This window comes from Camelus dromedarius, chromosome 20, assembly GCF_036321535.1.
Source record: "Camelus dromedarius isolate mCamDro1 chromosome 20, mCamDro1.pat, whole genome shotgun sequence".
Taxonomy (NCBI): domain Eukaryota; kingdom Metazoa; phylum Chordata; class Mammalia; order Artiodactyla; family Camelidae; genus Camelus; species Camelus dromedarius.
In genome coordinates, this window is record NC_087455.1 from 28,131,493 (window position 1) to 28,144,481 (window position 12,989).

A 12,989-nucleotide genomic window follows, 5' to 3' on the forward strand; every position below is an offset into this window, starting at 1 on the left:
TAACCTAGTGATGGAGGTATTAGTCTTGACCATTAAGCCAAACCTGGAATATTTCAATGAGTTCAGGTGCAAATTGGAACTCAGAGGTGTCCAAAGTAGTAAGAGGATTAGAAATCATTTAATGTAAGAAATGACTGGAGGAACTAGTTTACCTTAGTGGGTGGGAAGCACTTATGGTATTTAAAGAACTGCAGTGTGAGAAAGGGAGCTGCCTCATTGCGGGTGATCTGAAGGGCAGACAGAGACTGAGGGATTGTGGAAATTACAGGGAGGCAGATTTTGGCCTGGCAAAGTGGTGGCACTCAGAAATGAAACTGGCAATGACTGGCAGGGATTCAACAGTTGGATGACATAGAAGATACTCTTGTATTGGGTGGAACCATCAAGTGAGGTGATCATTGAGGCCCCTTCTAACTTAAAGGCAGCATTTTAAATCATCGAAAATGATGAGAGGGAGGCCCAGCAAAGAAGAATGTGAATTGGGTGTAAAAATAGTAATTTTCTAAAATAACCTGAAATCCTAATAATCTGTAAGTTAATCAAGGAACCAAAAGGTAGAGCCCAGTGACAAGAATTGCACTGTCAAATTTTGTATGTATATGGTATTGCAAGACCCAGTAGCATAAATAAACTGATACTAAGTGCATGCTATGTGCTAGGCATGCTTTTAAGAGCTTTATCTGTATTAACTCACTTAATTCTGTGTAATTTTTAGAGGTAGGTTCTGTTGTTCTTCCCATTTTGTGGATGAGAAAACTCAGGCACAGAAAAATCTAGTAACTTACTCAGGGTCACACAGTAAATGTTGGAATAAGGAATTCAAACCCAGGAAGTCTGATTCCATTGCATATGCTGTTAGTTTGAAACCATAATTGGGTAGTTTGGTACAGCTAAAGGGTAAAATGTTAGAGGTTGAAATGAAATGAAAATGATTCCAGAAAATTAAGCTTACAGACTGACACCTCTTTTATACTGTGTAAAAATGGAAGCCAGATCTGGATATTAGGAATGAGATCAGGGCTAGAGATGTAAAAACCATAGCACAGCGATGGAAACTGAAGCTACTCAGTGACTGAGAGAACTACCCTTGTTGAGTGGAAAGACTGCCTAAAGATCAGCATTTAAAGGATGGGCAGAAGAGAAGGAGGCTGCAAAGGAAATTTAGTGGCCAAAGAAGTAAGAGGAAAATCAAGAGACTGGGGTGAAACTAGCCCAAAGACGTGTGTTTTAGGAGGTGAATAAGTGAGGTGCTGCTCATGGGTTAGAAGAGGGGAATCTCAGAGTGCGCGTGGAGGGCTTTAACTAAAGCACCTGCAGGAACAGGTGGAGGCCCAAACCAGCTTGCAGTGGATTGGGAAGCAGTGGGGGTAAGAAAGCCCCTGCTGAGATTGTAGTTAACTCTTCCAGAAGCTTAACTGACAGGGAGGCACAGGGATCAGAGAGAGACACTCAGGAGACACTTGAGTGTTTATATTTTGATGGAAAAGAAGTAAAGGCAAGGAAGAGATAGGAGATGGAGACAGAAAGATAATGAGAGAGGTTTCCAAGCAGTTCTGAGAGAACAGAATCTAGAGCTGTCTCTCTCAAACTTTTTTGACCACAACCCTCAGTAGAAAATAAATTTTATCTTTGCCATCTGGTGCAAGCATGCACCTACACATATTACTGAAACAAGTTTCTTACAGCAATGCTTAGCCTTACTACCTGTGATGTCATTTATGTTTTCTTCTATTCCAATCTGTTGGGTTTTTTTTTTTTTTTTTTTTAATGATGTGTTGAGTCAATTTCTTGAGCCATCTGCAGGTTTAGAAATGCTGGCATAGAGTACAGGTAGAGGGGACTGGTTTTATAAAGAAGGACGAACTCTTCAGTGTGACATGGGACAGGAGGGGTAAACTAATACCAAACCAATTAAACAGGTTGTAATAGGGTAGTAATGTTAATTTTGTAAAGTCTTTGTTGTCTTTCCTCAAAAATGAAATAAAAATTAGTGCCCCTGTCTCGGCTCCCTCATGCACACCAAACTTTTCTATCTTCCAGTTGTGTCTGTTGGCATCTTTTAGTTGTCATAGGCCATTGTAACAGTTATGCAGGGGATACTTAGATACACATACTAATTCTTTGGTGGCAAGTATTTTCAAGATAATTTTAAGGCCATTTAGGTCAAAAATATCACTGTGTTTTGTTCATACAGCAATTTTAATTTGACATTAGGGAGGCCCTAGTTCAGATTCTCTCTTTTTTAAAAAATTTTATTTTATTGAGTTATAGTCAATTTACAATGTTTTGTCAATTTACAGTGTAGAACACAATTTTTCAGTCATACATGAACACACATATATTCATTGACAAATTCTTTTTCACCATGAGCTACCACAAGATCTTGTATATATTTCCCTGTGCTGTATAGTATAAACTTGTTTATCTATTCTGTATATACCTGTCAGTATCTACAAATTTTGAACTCCCAGCCTGTCCCTTCCCACCCTCCTCCCCCCTGGCAACCACAAGATTGTATTTTATATCTATGAGTCTGTTTCTGTTTTACATTTAAGTTGTCTTTTTTTTTTTTTTTTTTTTAGATTCCACATATGAGCAATATCATATGACATTTTTCTTTCTCTTTCTGGCTTTCTTCACTTAGAATGACATTTCCCAGGGACATCCATGTTGCTGCAAATGGCATTATGTTGTCATTTTTAATGGCTGGATAGTATTCCATTGTATAAATATACCACAACTTCTTTATCCAGGCATCTGTTTTTTGTTTTTTTAATTTTTTTTAACATTTTTTATTGATTTATAATCATCTTACAATGTTGTGTCAAATTCCAGTGTTCAGCACAATTTTTCAGTCATTCATGGACATATACACACTCATTGTCACATTTTTTTCTCTGTGAGTTATCATAACATTTTGTGTATATTTCCCTGTGCTATACAGTGTAATCTTGTTTATCTGTTCTACAATTTTGAAATCCCAGTCTATCCCTTCCCACCCTCCACCCCCCTGGTAACCACAAGTCTGTGTTCTCTGTCTGTGAGTCTATTTCTGTCCTGTATTTACGCTTTGTTTTTGTTTGTTTGTTTCTTTTTGTTTTTGTTTTTTAGATTCCACATATGAGCGGTCTCATATGGTATTTTTCTTTCTCTTTCTGGCTTACTTCACTTAGAATGACATTCTCCAGGAGCATCCATGTTGCTGCAAATGGCATTATGTTGTCGGTTTTTATGGCTGAGTAGTATTCCATTGTATAAATATACCACATCTTCTTTATCCAGTCACCTGTTGATGGACATTTAGGCTGTTTCCATGTCTCTCTTCATCTCACTAACTTTGCAGTGGTCTCTTAACTTGTTTTCTTGCTTCCAGGTTTTTCACCTGAACATTCATTCTCCTTGGGCTGCCAGGGTATCCTTTATAAACACGTATTTGATTATCTTAGGCACACTTAGGCCTAAGTTTGAGAAATCGGAATTTTGAGGTCAGAGTCAAATTCTCATTTGTGATTTTTCAAGAACCTTTGCAATTAGGTCTGTCTTAGTCTGCTAGGGCTACCATAACAAAATACCAAAGACAGCATGGCTTGAACAACAGAAGTTGATTTTCTCACAGTTCTGGGGGTGGAAGTCCAAAGGACCAGCAGGGTTGGTTTCTAGGAGAGGCCTTCCTCCTTGCTTACAGATGACTGCCTTCTCAGAAGTGTCCTCACATGGCCTTCTTCTGCATGTGCTCTCCTGGTTTGTCTTCCTTCCTGTTTATAATAGGATGCCAGTCCTATTGAATTAGAGCTCCACCTTTATGACCCCATTTAATTGTAATTACCTCCTTAAAGGTCCTGTCTCTAAATACAGTCACATTGGGGGTTAGGGCTTCAGCCTATGCATTTGGGCAGGGTTGGGGGATGGGGCAAAATTCAGTCCATTACAAGCCCTTGCCCCTTATAGGCTAATATCTTACCATCCCTTCCCTCTACCAGCCATACACTTCAGCTCTACCACATCCCCAGTGTTCTCCCAAACACTGCCAGGTGCTGTGGTGCTTCATGTATTTGCAGCAGCTGTTCCATTTGTCCAGAGATAAACCATTCTCTCATCTTTCTGAAGACAAGCTTCTGATCAATCTTCAAGGCTCCACCCTAGTGTCTCCTCTCTTTCTCTGTCACCTGACCACACCTCCCAGTTCCTCCTTTACCAGCGGTGGTTGTGTTTCCTCTGTATTCCCACAGCACTTCGTACATTTCCCACATTGCTCATAACTTTGTAATGAGATTGCTGTCCTTTTTGCTTTGAAGATTGTATCTTCCTCAAGTTCAGGGTATGTTTCCTACTGATATTTATATTTCTACTTTGCCTGGCAATGATAAGGAGTCAATATATCATTTATTTATTTGTTTATTTTACAAAATACTTACCTGTGAGCAAATGAATATTTTTCAAAATTAAAGACTTGATCCAAACTATATGATAAAGCAGGTAAGATCATAGTATTGAGGAAATACAAGGTATGGAATGTTGTTGCCTATTTCTGAGACACTTAATACTCCTGGGATAAAGTGACTTCTCAAAACAATTGAAAAATCAATGGTTCATACGTATGCAGAGCAAAGGTGGTGTTTTATGATTTGTTCTGATTTTTAACTTGAAGAGAGAACTTGTGTTGTGAACTTATTATTGAAAGAAAAATTTACCTAGAAGAAATTTATGCAGGTGAATGAGAGACACAAAATCCAAGGAAAGCATCAGAAAGATTACAAAGTACAGGGCAAAACGTTTCTTGAGAGCCACTCTGCTACTTGCTTTTGATAAGAGAGGTTGCTAAAGCTCAGAAAGAAAAGACCAAATAGTTATTTAGGGAAGTTAGTTACCAAACCCAGGTCTTCTAACAAAGAAAGCCTCGTGCACTTTAATCTCATTTTGTGGTGTAACATTGTCAGGTTAATGATGAAAGAAATTGACTTTTCCCCCTTTGCCAGGCATTAGTAAACAAGTCAGTTGTTCTTTGCCAGGCACCAGTATGCACAGTAAGGTGGTGCCAAGGGGACAGTGAGCTGGGCATGCCTGTGTATGTAAATTTGTATAAACTTTCTGGAGGGCAGTTTCAGTATGTATTTGTAACCTTAAATTTATACCCTTTGACCCCATCTAATTCCCCTTCTAAAGATATAATTTCTACAAATTGTTGAACAGAATAACTTTAAAGACCTTTTAATAATAGCAAAAGAAAAAGAAAAAACAATTCACATGTCAACTAGAGGAATAGTACAAATGATGGGATTTCTCTGAGAGGCAAAACCATCTTATTCAAAGTTTTTGGTAATTTTTTTTGAATCTTGGAAATCTTATTTTATAATATATCAATTTTATTTAAAAATCTAGATTATAAATTTGGCATTCTCTTTCAGTTCATTTCCCTGTGGAATACAGAAGGCATATTCAAAATAGGATAGTTCTGGGGCACGGGGTTGCTTAAAAGGACTGTATACAAAGATGTGAGCAGATTATAGGAAAACCACAAGGAATAATGTATTCTGGAGCTAGAAACAGTTTGTGCTGTTGAACCTGAAGGGCGAAAGGACAAGGGGAAACAGTCACTGAGAGAGAGCCACCTTGAAAGGAGCTGTGACCTTCCTAAAGGCATGCAGCCTGCCCAAGGCAACCCTTGGAAGAATAAATACCTGCATCTGCTCTCTTCCATCCCTCTGATCTGCCAGGGCTCCCCACTAGCGCAACTCAGCTAGAAGCTGGAAGGCAAGATCAGGCTTCTGGGGCAGAACATGGTAGAGAGGGGTGGACACTAGACCTGGAAAGGACACTAGACCTGGAAACAATATTCAGGCTATATTAATTGAACACATATAAATTGAGAGCCTCCAATGTACAAGGCACTATGACAGGAGTAGACATGCTGCAATGAAGAAGTAGTAGTCTTTGCCCTCACAGAGCATCTTTCCTACTGGGAAGCCAGGATAATTGAACAAGGATCTGCTAATTGCAGTGAAGAATGTTTTATTATGGTAGGGGAAGTATGGTATGCCAAGGGAGCAGAGAAACTTGACCTCATCTAGAAGATAGGAAAGGATCCCCAAAGGAAATGATTATTAAACTGAGACCCGAAAAAAGAATCAAAGTTAGCTGTGTGAAGGAATAGGTAAGGGGAGTGTTCATAGCAGACAGCATAGCCTCTGCCAAAGTTCTAAGGTCAGAGACTAGGTAAGAACTGAAAATTGTATAACATTCTAGCAATTTTTATCAAATATTCTGAAGTGTAGACTTCAGTGAGCCAGGCACTATGCAGTAAGTTCCATAAGGCAGCATCATAGAATTCGGGGAGAGAAAGAGGAGACTGGGGCTCATGGCAGAAGAGAGTGCTGAAGGCTCTTATGTACTATGTTAAGGAATATGGTCTTTCTTTATGGTTTAGGGTATAGAATTGTTCTAAGTAGATGAATGACTTGTTGAAATGCCTGTTTCTAGAAAGGTTACTCAGCCTCTAGTGCAGTTAACAGAGGCAGGGCAGCAGAACTAGAGATAAGAAGGCTAATTTAAATTCCCGTCACTAGTTGAGAAGTGTTGGTGTCCTGAAGGAAGGTGATGGCACTGTGAACTGAGAGATGTGGATGGATCCAGAGAGACGTGTGATACAGAATCAATAGGACTTCTTAACCTTGTTAAGAGGTTATGAAGGGAGGAGTGTTCATGGATGGTCCCCAAGTTTCCGACTTGAGCATCTGTGTAGATGGGAGTGTTGTTTATTGAGCCATACCAAACAGTAGAGTAAGAGCAGCTTCAAAAGGGTTGGAGAAAACTAGTTCAGTTTTGGATATGTTCAAGCTGCAACTTTTGTTCCTTGTATTTATCTATGTAGATCTGAAGATCAGCAAAAAGATCTGGTCTAGAGATAAGAGAACTGGCATTTACGTCCACAAGAAAGGGGGGAAATAACCACAATAGGGTAGTCATCTCTGAGTGGTGGCATTGACAGTGATTTTTATTTTTTATGCCTTTTTATGTTTTGTAAATTTTCTACAGCATACGTGTTTTTCTTTTTAAAAAGCCATTTTTAATGATTGTATGCTAGTTTAATATTTATTACGTGGAAAAGGTTTTTTTGGAAAAGGTTTTAAAAGTACTGTATTTCAGTTGCAGATATAAAGCATCTGAAAATGTTCTTGAATGAAGGATGACAGAGAAAAAAATTTCTTTAATTTTCCCTTGGGCTGCTTTGTTTTATTTTATTACAAAAGGTCAATGGCATCTTTGTTTACTTTTTATATCATCTGATTTGTATTGTTGAATTGTCTCTATCATTGTCCCCCTACAACTGTTCACAGCCAGTCTTGTCTTGTTCCCTGCAGATGGCTACTATCAACCTTATGAGTGTTCCCATCTGTTCCTTTTACAGCCATACCTAAACACATGTAAAAGTACATGTGTATAGTTGACAAGGGTGGTTTTTAAGTAAGCTAATTATTTTAACATAATCAGGTATCTTGCTACCTGTCTCAATCTTTCTAAATACTTAGAGTAGTCCACAGTATAGATGTCTCATCATTTATTTAAATATTTTCCTATTGGTGGATATTGAAATTTCTTACTTTCACTTTTGCTATCACACAGGATGCTACAGTGAACATCCTTCTATGTGTATCTTTGTAGATTTGGGCTAGTAATTCCATAGGATATATTTTTAGAAATGGAACTGCTAGGTCAAAGAATAATTGCATTTAAATTTTTATTGGATACTCTTACTAAACAGCTCTCAAAAAGGACATGAAAGTGCCTGTTTCCCTGCACCCTCACCAACAGTGGGCATTAACAAATCTTAAAATTGTTTTCAGTCTGGAAGCCAAAAAAAAAAAGCTTTTTTAATCTAATTTGTGTTTTATTGGTTAGGTTGAAAACCTTTTCAATGCTTCTTTTTTTGGTCTACGGCCATACCACCCTGAATGCTCCCGATCTTGTCAATGCTTCTTTTTTTATTCATGTATTCATGTATACTAAATATACAATATTATACATTACAGATGTACAGTCTAGTGATTTACAATTTTTAGAGGTTTATACTTAAAATATCTGCTATTTTCCCCATGTTGTATAATATATCCTTGTAGCTTGTTTTATACCTGATAGTTCGTACCTCTTAATCCCCTACTCCTATGGCGCTCCTCCCCCCTTCCCTCGCCTCACTGGTAACCACTAGTTTGTTCTCTATATCTTTGAGTCTATGTCTTACTACATTCACTAGTTCGTTGTATTTTTTAGATTCCACATATAAGTGATATCATACAGTATTTGTCTTATTTCACTTAGCATTATACCTTCCAGGTCCATCCATGTTGCCGCAAATGGGAAAATTTCATTCCTTTTGTATATATCATGTCATCTTTATCCTTTCCTCTGTTGATGGACCCTCCAGAGGATGAGCCGTGCCCGCTGTGAACCCACTGAGAATGAGGCCTCTGTGGCCAGGCCCCGCCCCTCCCTTTGGGTGCACATTAACAATGGGGCTAAGAAGCCCAGGCTCCGTCCTGCGCACATCCTTGATTGTGGCCAGGACCACACTCCAGTCCCTTTGGGCTGTCTCTGCACAGCCAACCACAGTCCTTGCCCTGGGTTTGTCTGCTGAAGCCCACATTTCAGCACCCAGCCCCCACGCATGGATTGTTTGCTTTTGGATGTTGACTTGTAGTAGCTGTTCATATATGTTGGATAGTAACCCCCTATAGGTTATATCATTTGCAAATATTGTCTCCCATTCAGTAAGTTGTCTCTCTGTTTTGTCAATGGTTTCCTCTGCTGTGCAGAAGCTTTTAAGTTTCATTAGGTCCCACGTGTTTATTTTGCTTTTATTTCCTTTGTTTTAGGAGATAGATTCAAAAAATTTTGCTACTATTTATGTCAGAGTGTTCTGCCTATGTTTTCCTTTTGGAGTTTTATGATATCTGGTCTTACATTTAGGCCTTTAATCCATTTTGGGTTTATTTTTGTATCTGGTGTTAGAGAGTGTTCTGATTTCATTCTTTTACACATAGCTCTCCAGTTTTCCCAGCACAGTTGTTGAAGAGACTGTCTTTTCTCCATTGTACGTTCTTGCCTCCTTTGTCGCAGATTAATCGACCATAAGTGGGTGGGCTTATTTCTGGGCTGTCTGTTCTGTTCCATTGGACTATGTGTAATTTCCTGTGAATTGACATTTATGTAACTTTCCCATAATGTTTTTTAGGGATTGTCATTTTCTTATGGGTTTGTGAATACTTTTTGTGTATTAGATATATTAGCTCTATACTACAAATTTTTTTTCAATCTCTTTTTTTGTGGAGGAGTCTTTCATGAAATAGAAGTTACTTAAAATAAGTATTATCTTTTAAGCTTCAAAACAGACTTGAATTCTCCTTGTTTAAGAGACACAAAATGTATATAGTATCACTTATTTTTGCCTTACTCTGCCATGTTTTAATAAATTTAGAACCTGTGAGAGTAACAGAACAGTGGATGGGAAGGATACTTTTTCTACTTTCTATTCTGATTTAGGGGTTGGGGGGTGTTGGGGGGCATGTTGGCAAGAGAATTTCCAGAAAAAAGTTTATCCCATTCTCTACATTTTCTTCCTTGTCACTTCTCACATCTTGTCCCAAGATTTTACAAGGGCATACTAAGCACTTAAAACTTGCATAAATTCATGAATGTATTAACTAAAAAATATTACGTCCTGGAAAATAATTTTATCTACAAAAAAGGATTTTTTCTTCTGAATTTACCTCCTTTATATGACTGTGTGATACCTATTTTATATGTAATTCAGAGCTCGAATTTTGCTCCCATGTAACTCTGTGTATCCTTTACCGCAGTGAGTGATGGATTGGAACTGAGACCGAAATACAAAGGAATTTTGCATTGCTTGACTACCATTTGGAAACTTGATGGACTACGGGGACTTTACCAAGGAGTAACCCCAAATGTGTGGGGAGCAGGTTTATCCTGGGGACTCTACTTTTTCTTGTGAGTAGATCTGGGAGATTTTACAGTAGTAAATAAAAAGGAATTTTTATTTTCAATGATTTTTTAAAACTCAGTTGATGAAGCAAGATGAATCATTTACTCAGTTTTCTCTGAATTAGAAGGGTTTCAGAAAGAGCAAAGTGGCTTATTAGTCTCATTCTCTGTAAGCTATTTTCAGAGGCATTTGGTCTGGAAAAAAGTTCTTAATAGGAAGAAGGTGAAAGGGTGAGATGGAAAAACAGTCTTCCAGAAGCTACTTCTCGGATGAGCTGAATTCATCTCACAGAAATACATTTGATTCATAATGAAGTTGGAAAAGCAAAAGAGGACAGACCTTGGAGTCCTCGTAAGAACACGCACCCGGGAGCTCCCTAGCGGGAACGGAAAGCCAAAGCCAGCGCGTGGCTGAGAGAGTCTGAAGCATGTTCCTTTCTTACCTCGTGTCTGACCTGCTCCTTCACCTTCCTGGCTGGTTCATTTCCTTACTCCTTCACCTGTCAGGTGTCCTCACCATCTGCAATAACTACTATTGCATACTTGCTGAAGCCACAGAAAGCACCTATGGCAGCCACATTCAAGTCACTGAGTGTCTGGGAGCCTGGAAACAAAGCATCGCCGCACAGCAGTGGAGGAGCGTGTGCTGTCCTGGGCTTGCCTCTGAGATTTCAAACTGAACCTGTGAATGGGGAGACTTTGTTTTTGAAACGTGGCATTTTGAGGAAAACATCAATACCTGGTGTCCTATATTTTACTTGATTGCTTATAATTTTATGCCAGTGTCCAGACCAATCTTAAAATATTAAGTGAAAGCAAAATAAAAATCAGCCTCAGTATTTAAGTATTTTTCCTACTTTCAGTTTTAAGACATACTTAGATGAAACTGCATGTATAAAATTTAATAGTTTCAGAATTGTGTGGATTCTTTAAAGAGAGTTTCTAAGGGCAAGCCATATAGGTTTATGTCTTGAAGTTATAATAAAACAGTGCACTTGTTTTATGTTAGAATAGATTAGTAACATTTGGAAAGATTTGTTTAGTTTAAGTCTTCTTCTCAGAGGAAAGTGGAAATTAAGAGTTATAGAAAATAGGCTGATTTAACTCCCTCATTCGGAAACATTTTATGCCTCTCTATTTTCTGCCAAGTATGCCAAGTAAAGTGTAAATGTCAGTGTGCCACTCACGTGTGGCTCACTCAATTTGCCCTGTGTTCCCATCCACCCCTGTGACTTCTGCTCACTCTCACATTTCCCTGTTGAAACTGCGCCTGTCTCTCCACTCCCAGCTCAACGCTGTCTCCTGCACAAAGCCCTCTGTGATCTCTGGAATAGCTCCTGAATCTCTTATGGTACTGTGTGTTGTCTTTTGTTATATGTTGTGCACCGCTGTGATCCTTGTTAATCTGTTAGGAAGGATCCATGGAATATTTTACTATCAGAATCGCCACCCGCAGTACGTGAACACAGGTGCTCAGCCCGTGTTCGTTGGCTGCCCCTTTTTTGTTCCTGCCTTGTCTGCTCAGTTGCTGCACCTTCCCTAGACCCTCCCCCTTCCAGTTTTTCTGTCTGCTGTTTTCATTAATGGTTGAGCATGTGATTTTACATATGTATTGCCAGCCTTATACATTTGTGGGGAGCGGTGGTATATTCTTGCAGTAATAATTTCCAGCAAATCCATTATTTGAAAAAGGTCTCATTTTGTAGTTGCATTATACATTGACTTCTACTTTTGGGATATTGTTGTTGTTACTTTAAAGCAGACTTTACTACTTTATGACACATGTTCAAAAATTACTCAGCTGCTCGTGTTTAATTCTTTTAGTTACAATGCCATCAAATCATATAAGACAGAAGGAAGAGCTGAACGGTTAGAGGCCACAGAATACCTCATCTCCGCTGCTGAAGCTGGTAAGGCAGTGTGAAACGTCAAACATCAACTTCCAACTGGATTTTCCCTTTTTTAAAATTTTATTTGCCTTTTTTCTGTGAATACCAGAATTTAAATATGCTCATCTGACTATATTAATCAGTTATCACATGAAATTTCTTAGAAAGCAGATATTCTGATGGATTATTTTGGATTTCAAGAGTTTTACTTATCACAAAGGGTGTAACATTTAGAAAAGTTATGACTTGCTAATTTTAAGATGATACAGTGTAGTATTTCTTCAATTAAAGTATGATTTCCATTTTCGAATTAAGCAATTTAGTAGCCTTGTGTAATTGCCTATGTATGTATAATCAGAAGAAAAAAAAAAAGTAGGGCTCATAAGTCTTCATAGCTCCTACTCTGATACCTTGCTCTGCCTTGGTTTCTAAATGTTTGCTGATTGCTTTTTAAAGCAAGAATTATCTTACTCATTTTTGAATACCCTGCTGCTGGCAGAGACCTGACTCACAGCAGGACCTAATAAATATTTGTTGAATAAAAGGAGTACTTAGGAGACTCGGCAAATGAGAAACTTACTCAGATGGCTTTTTGTTTGTTTTTACAAAAATCACCACTTCCTGTAAAGAATGCAGATACTATTTTTGAGGTGTAGTGGCTACTTTGAATGGATTTGAGGAAGATTGTGATAAAGTTGGGGTGGATATACATGTAGATGCCACAGTTACCGAGGTGCTGGATTCCTGGTCCTTTTCCCCTAATCTTCAACCCCTCTGGGGTTGTACTGGGTCCTCCTAAGTGTCTGTGTCTCCTTATCAGAGCCTGCGTCAGGACTTCTGCACAGCAGGTCACTTTGTGTAGGAACCAGGACACCTTTGCTGTCCTCACACCTCAAAGGGAAGGTGTTCTCACTTTGAGGTCCATCTCCTTTTTAGTTTACTTTTCACTAACCTCATGGGGAACTTTTTAAGACCACCAAGAAACTGTCACCCGTTAACCCTAGATCTGTGCCTCAGTGAACACATCTCACTGTTGGGCACCCCCATTTCTTGTGTGAGTGCACTGTTCTTAACTCATATTGTCAGAAGTGAGAAAGTACCTAT

At 38.6% G+C, this 12,989-nt stretch overlaps 1 protein-coding gene across 2 annotated transcripts in view; it reads left to right on the forward strand.

The window, feature by feature from the left end:
- The window catches only part of SLC25A32 (solute carrier family 25 member 32), a 38,317-nt gene that overhangs the window by 2,985 nt on the left and 22,343 nt on the right, over positions 1-12,989 (forward strand). For both annotated transcript variants that reach the window (XM_064476914.1, XM_031439435.2), the window contains exons 2-3: positions 9,852-10,002; positions 11,821-11,906. In XM_064476914.1, coding sequence (XP_064332984.1) covers positions 9,852-10,002; positions 11,821-11,906 — 237 coding nt within the window. The remainder of the gene's footprint in view (positions 1-9,851; positions 10,003-11,820; positions 11,907-12,989) is intronic.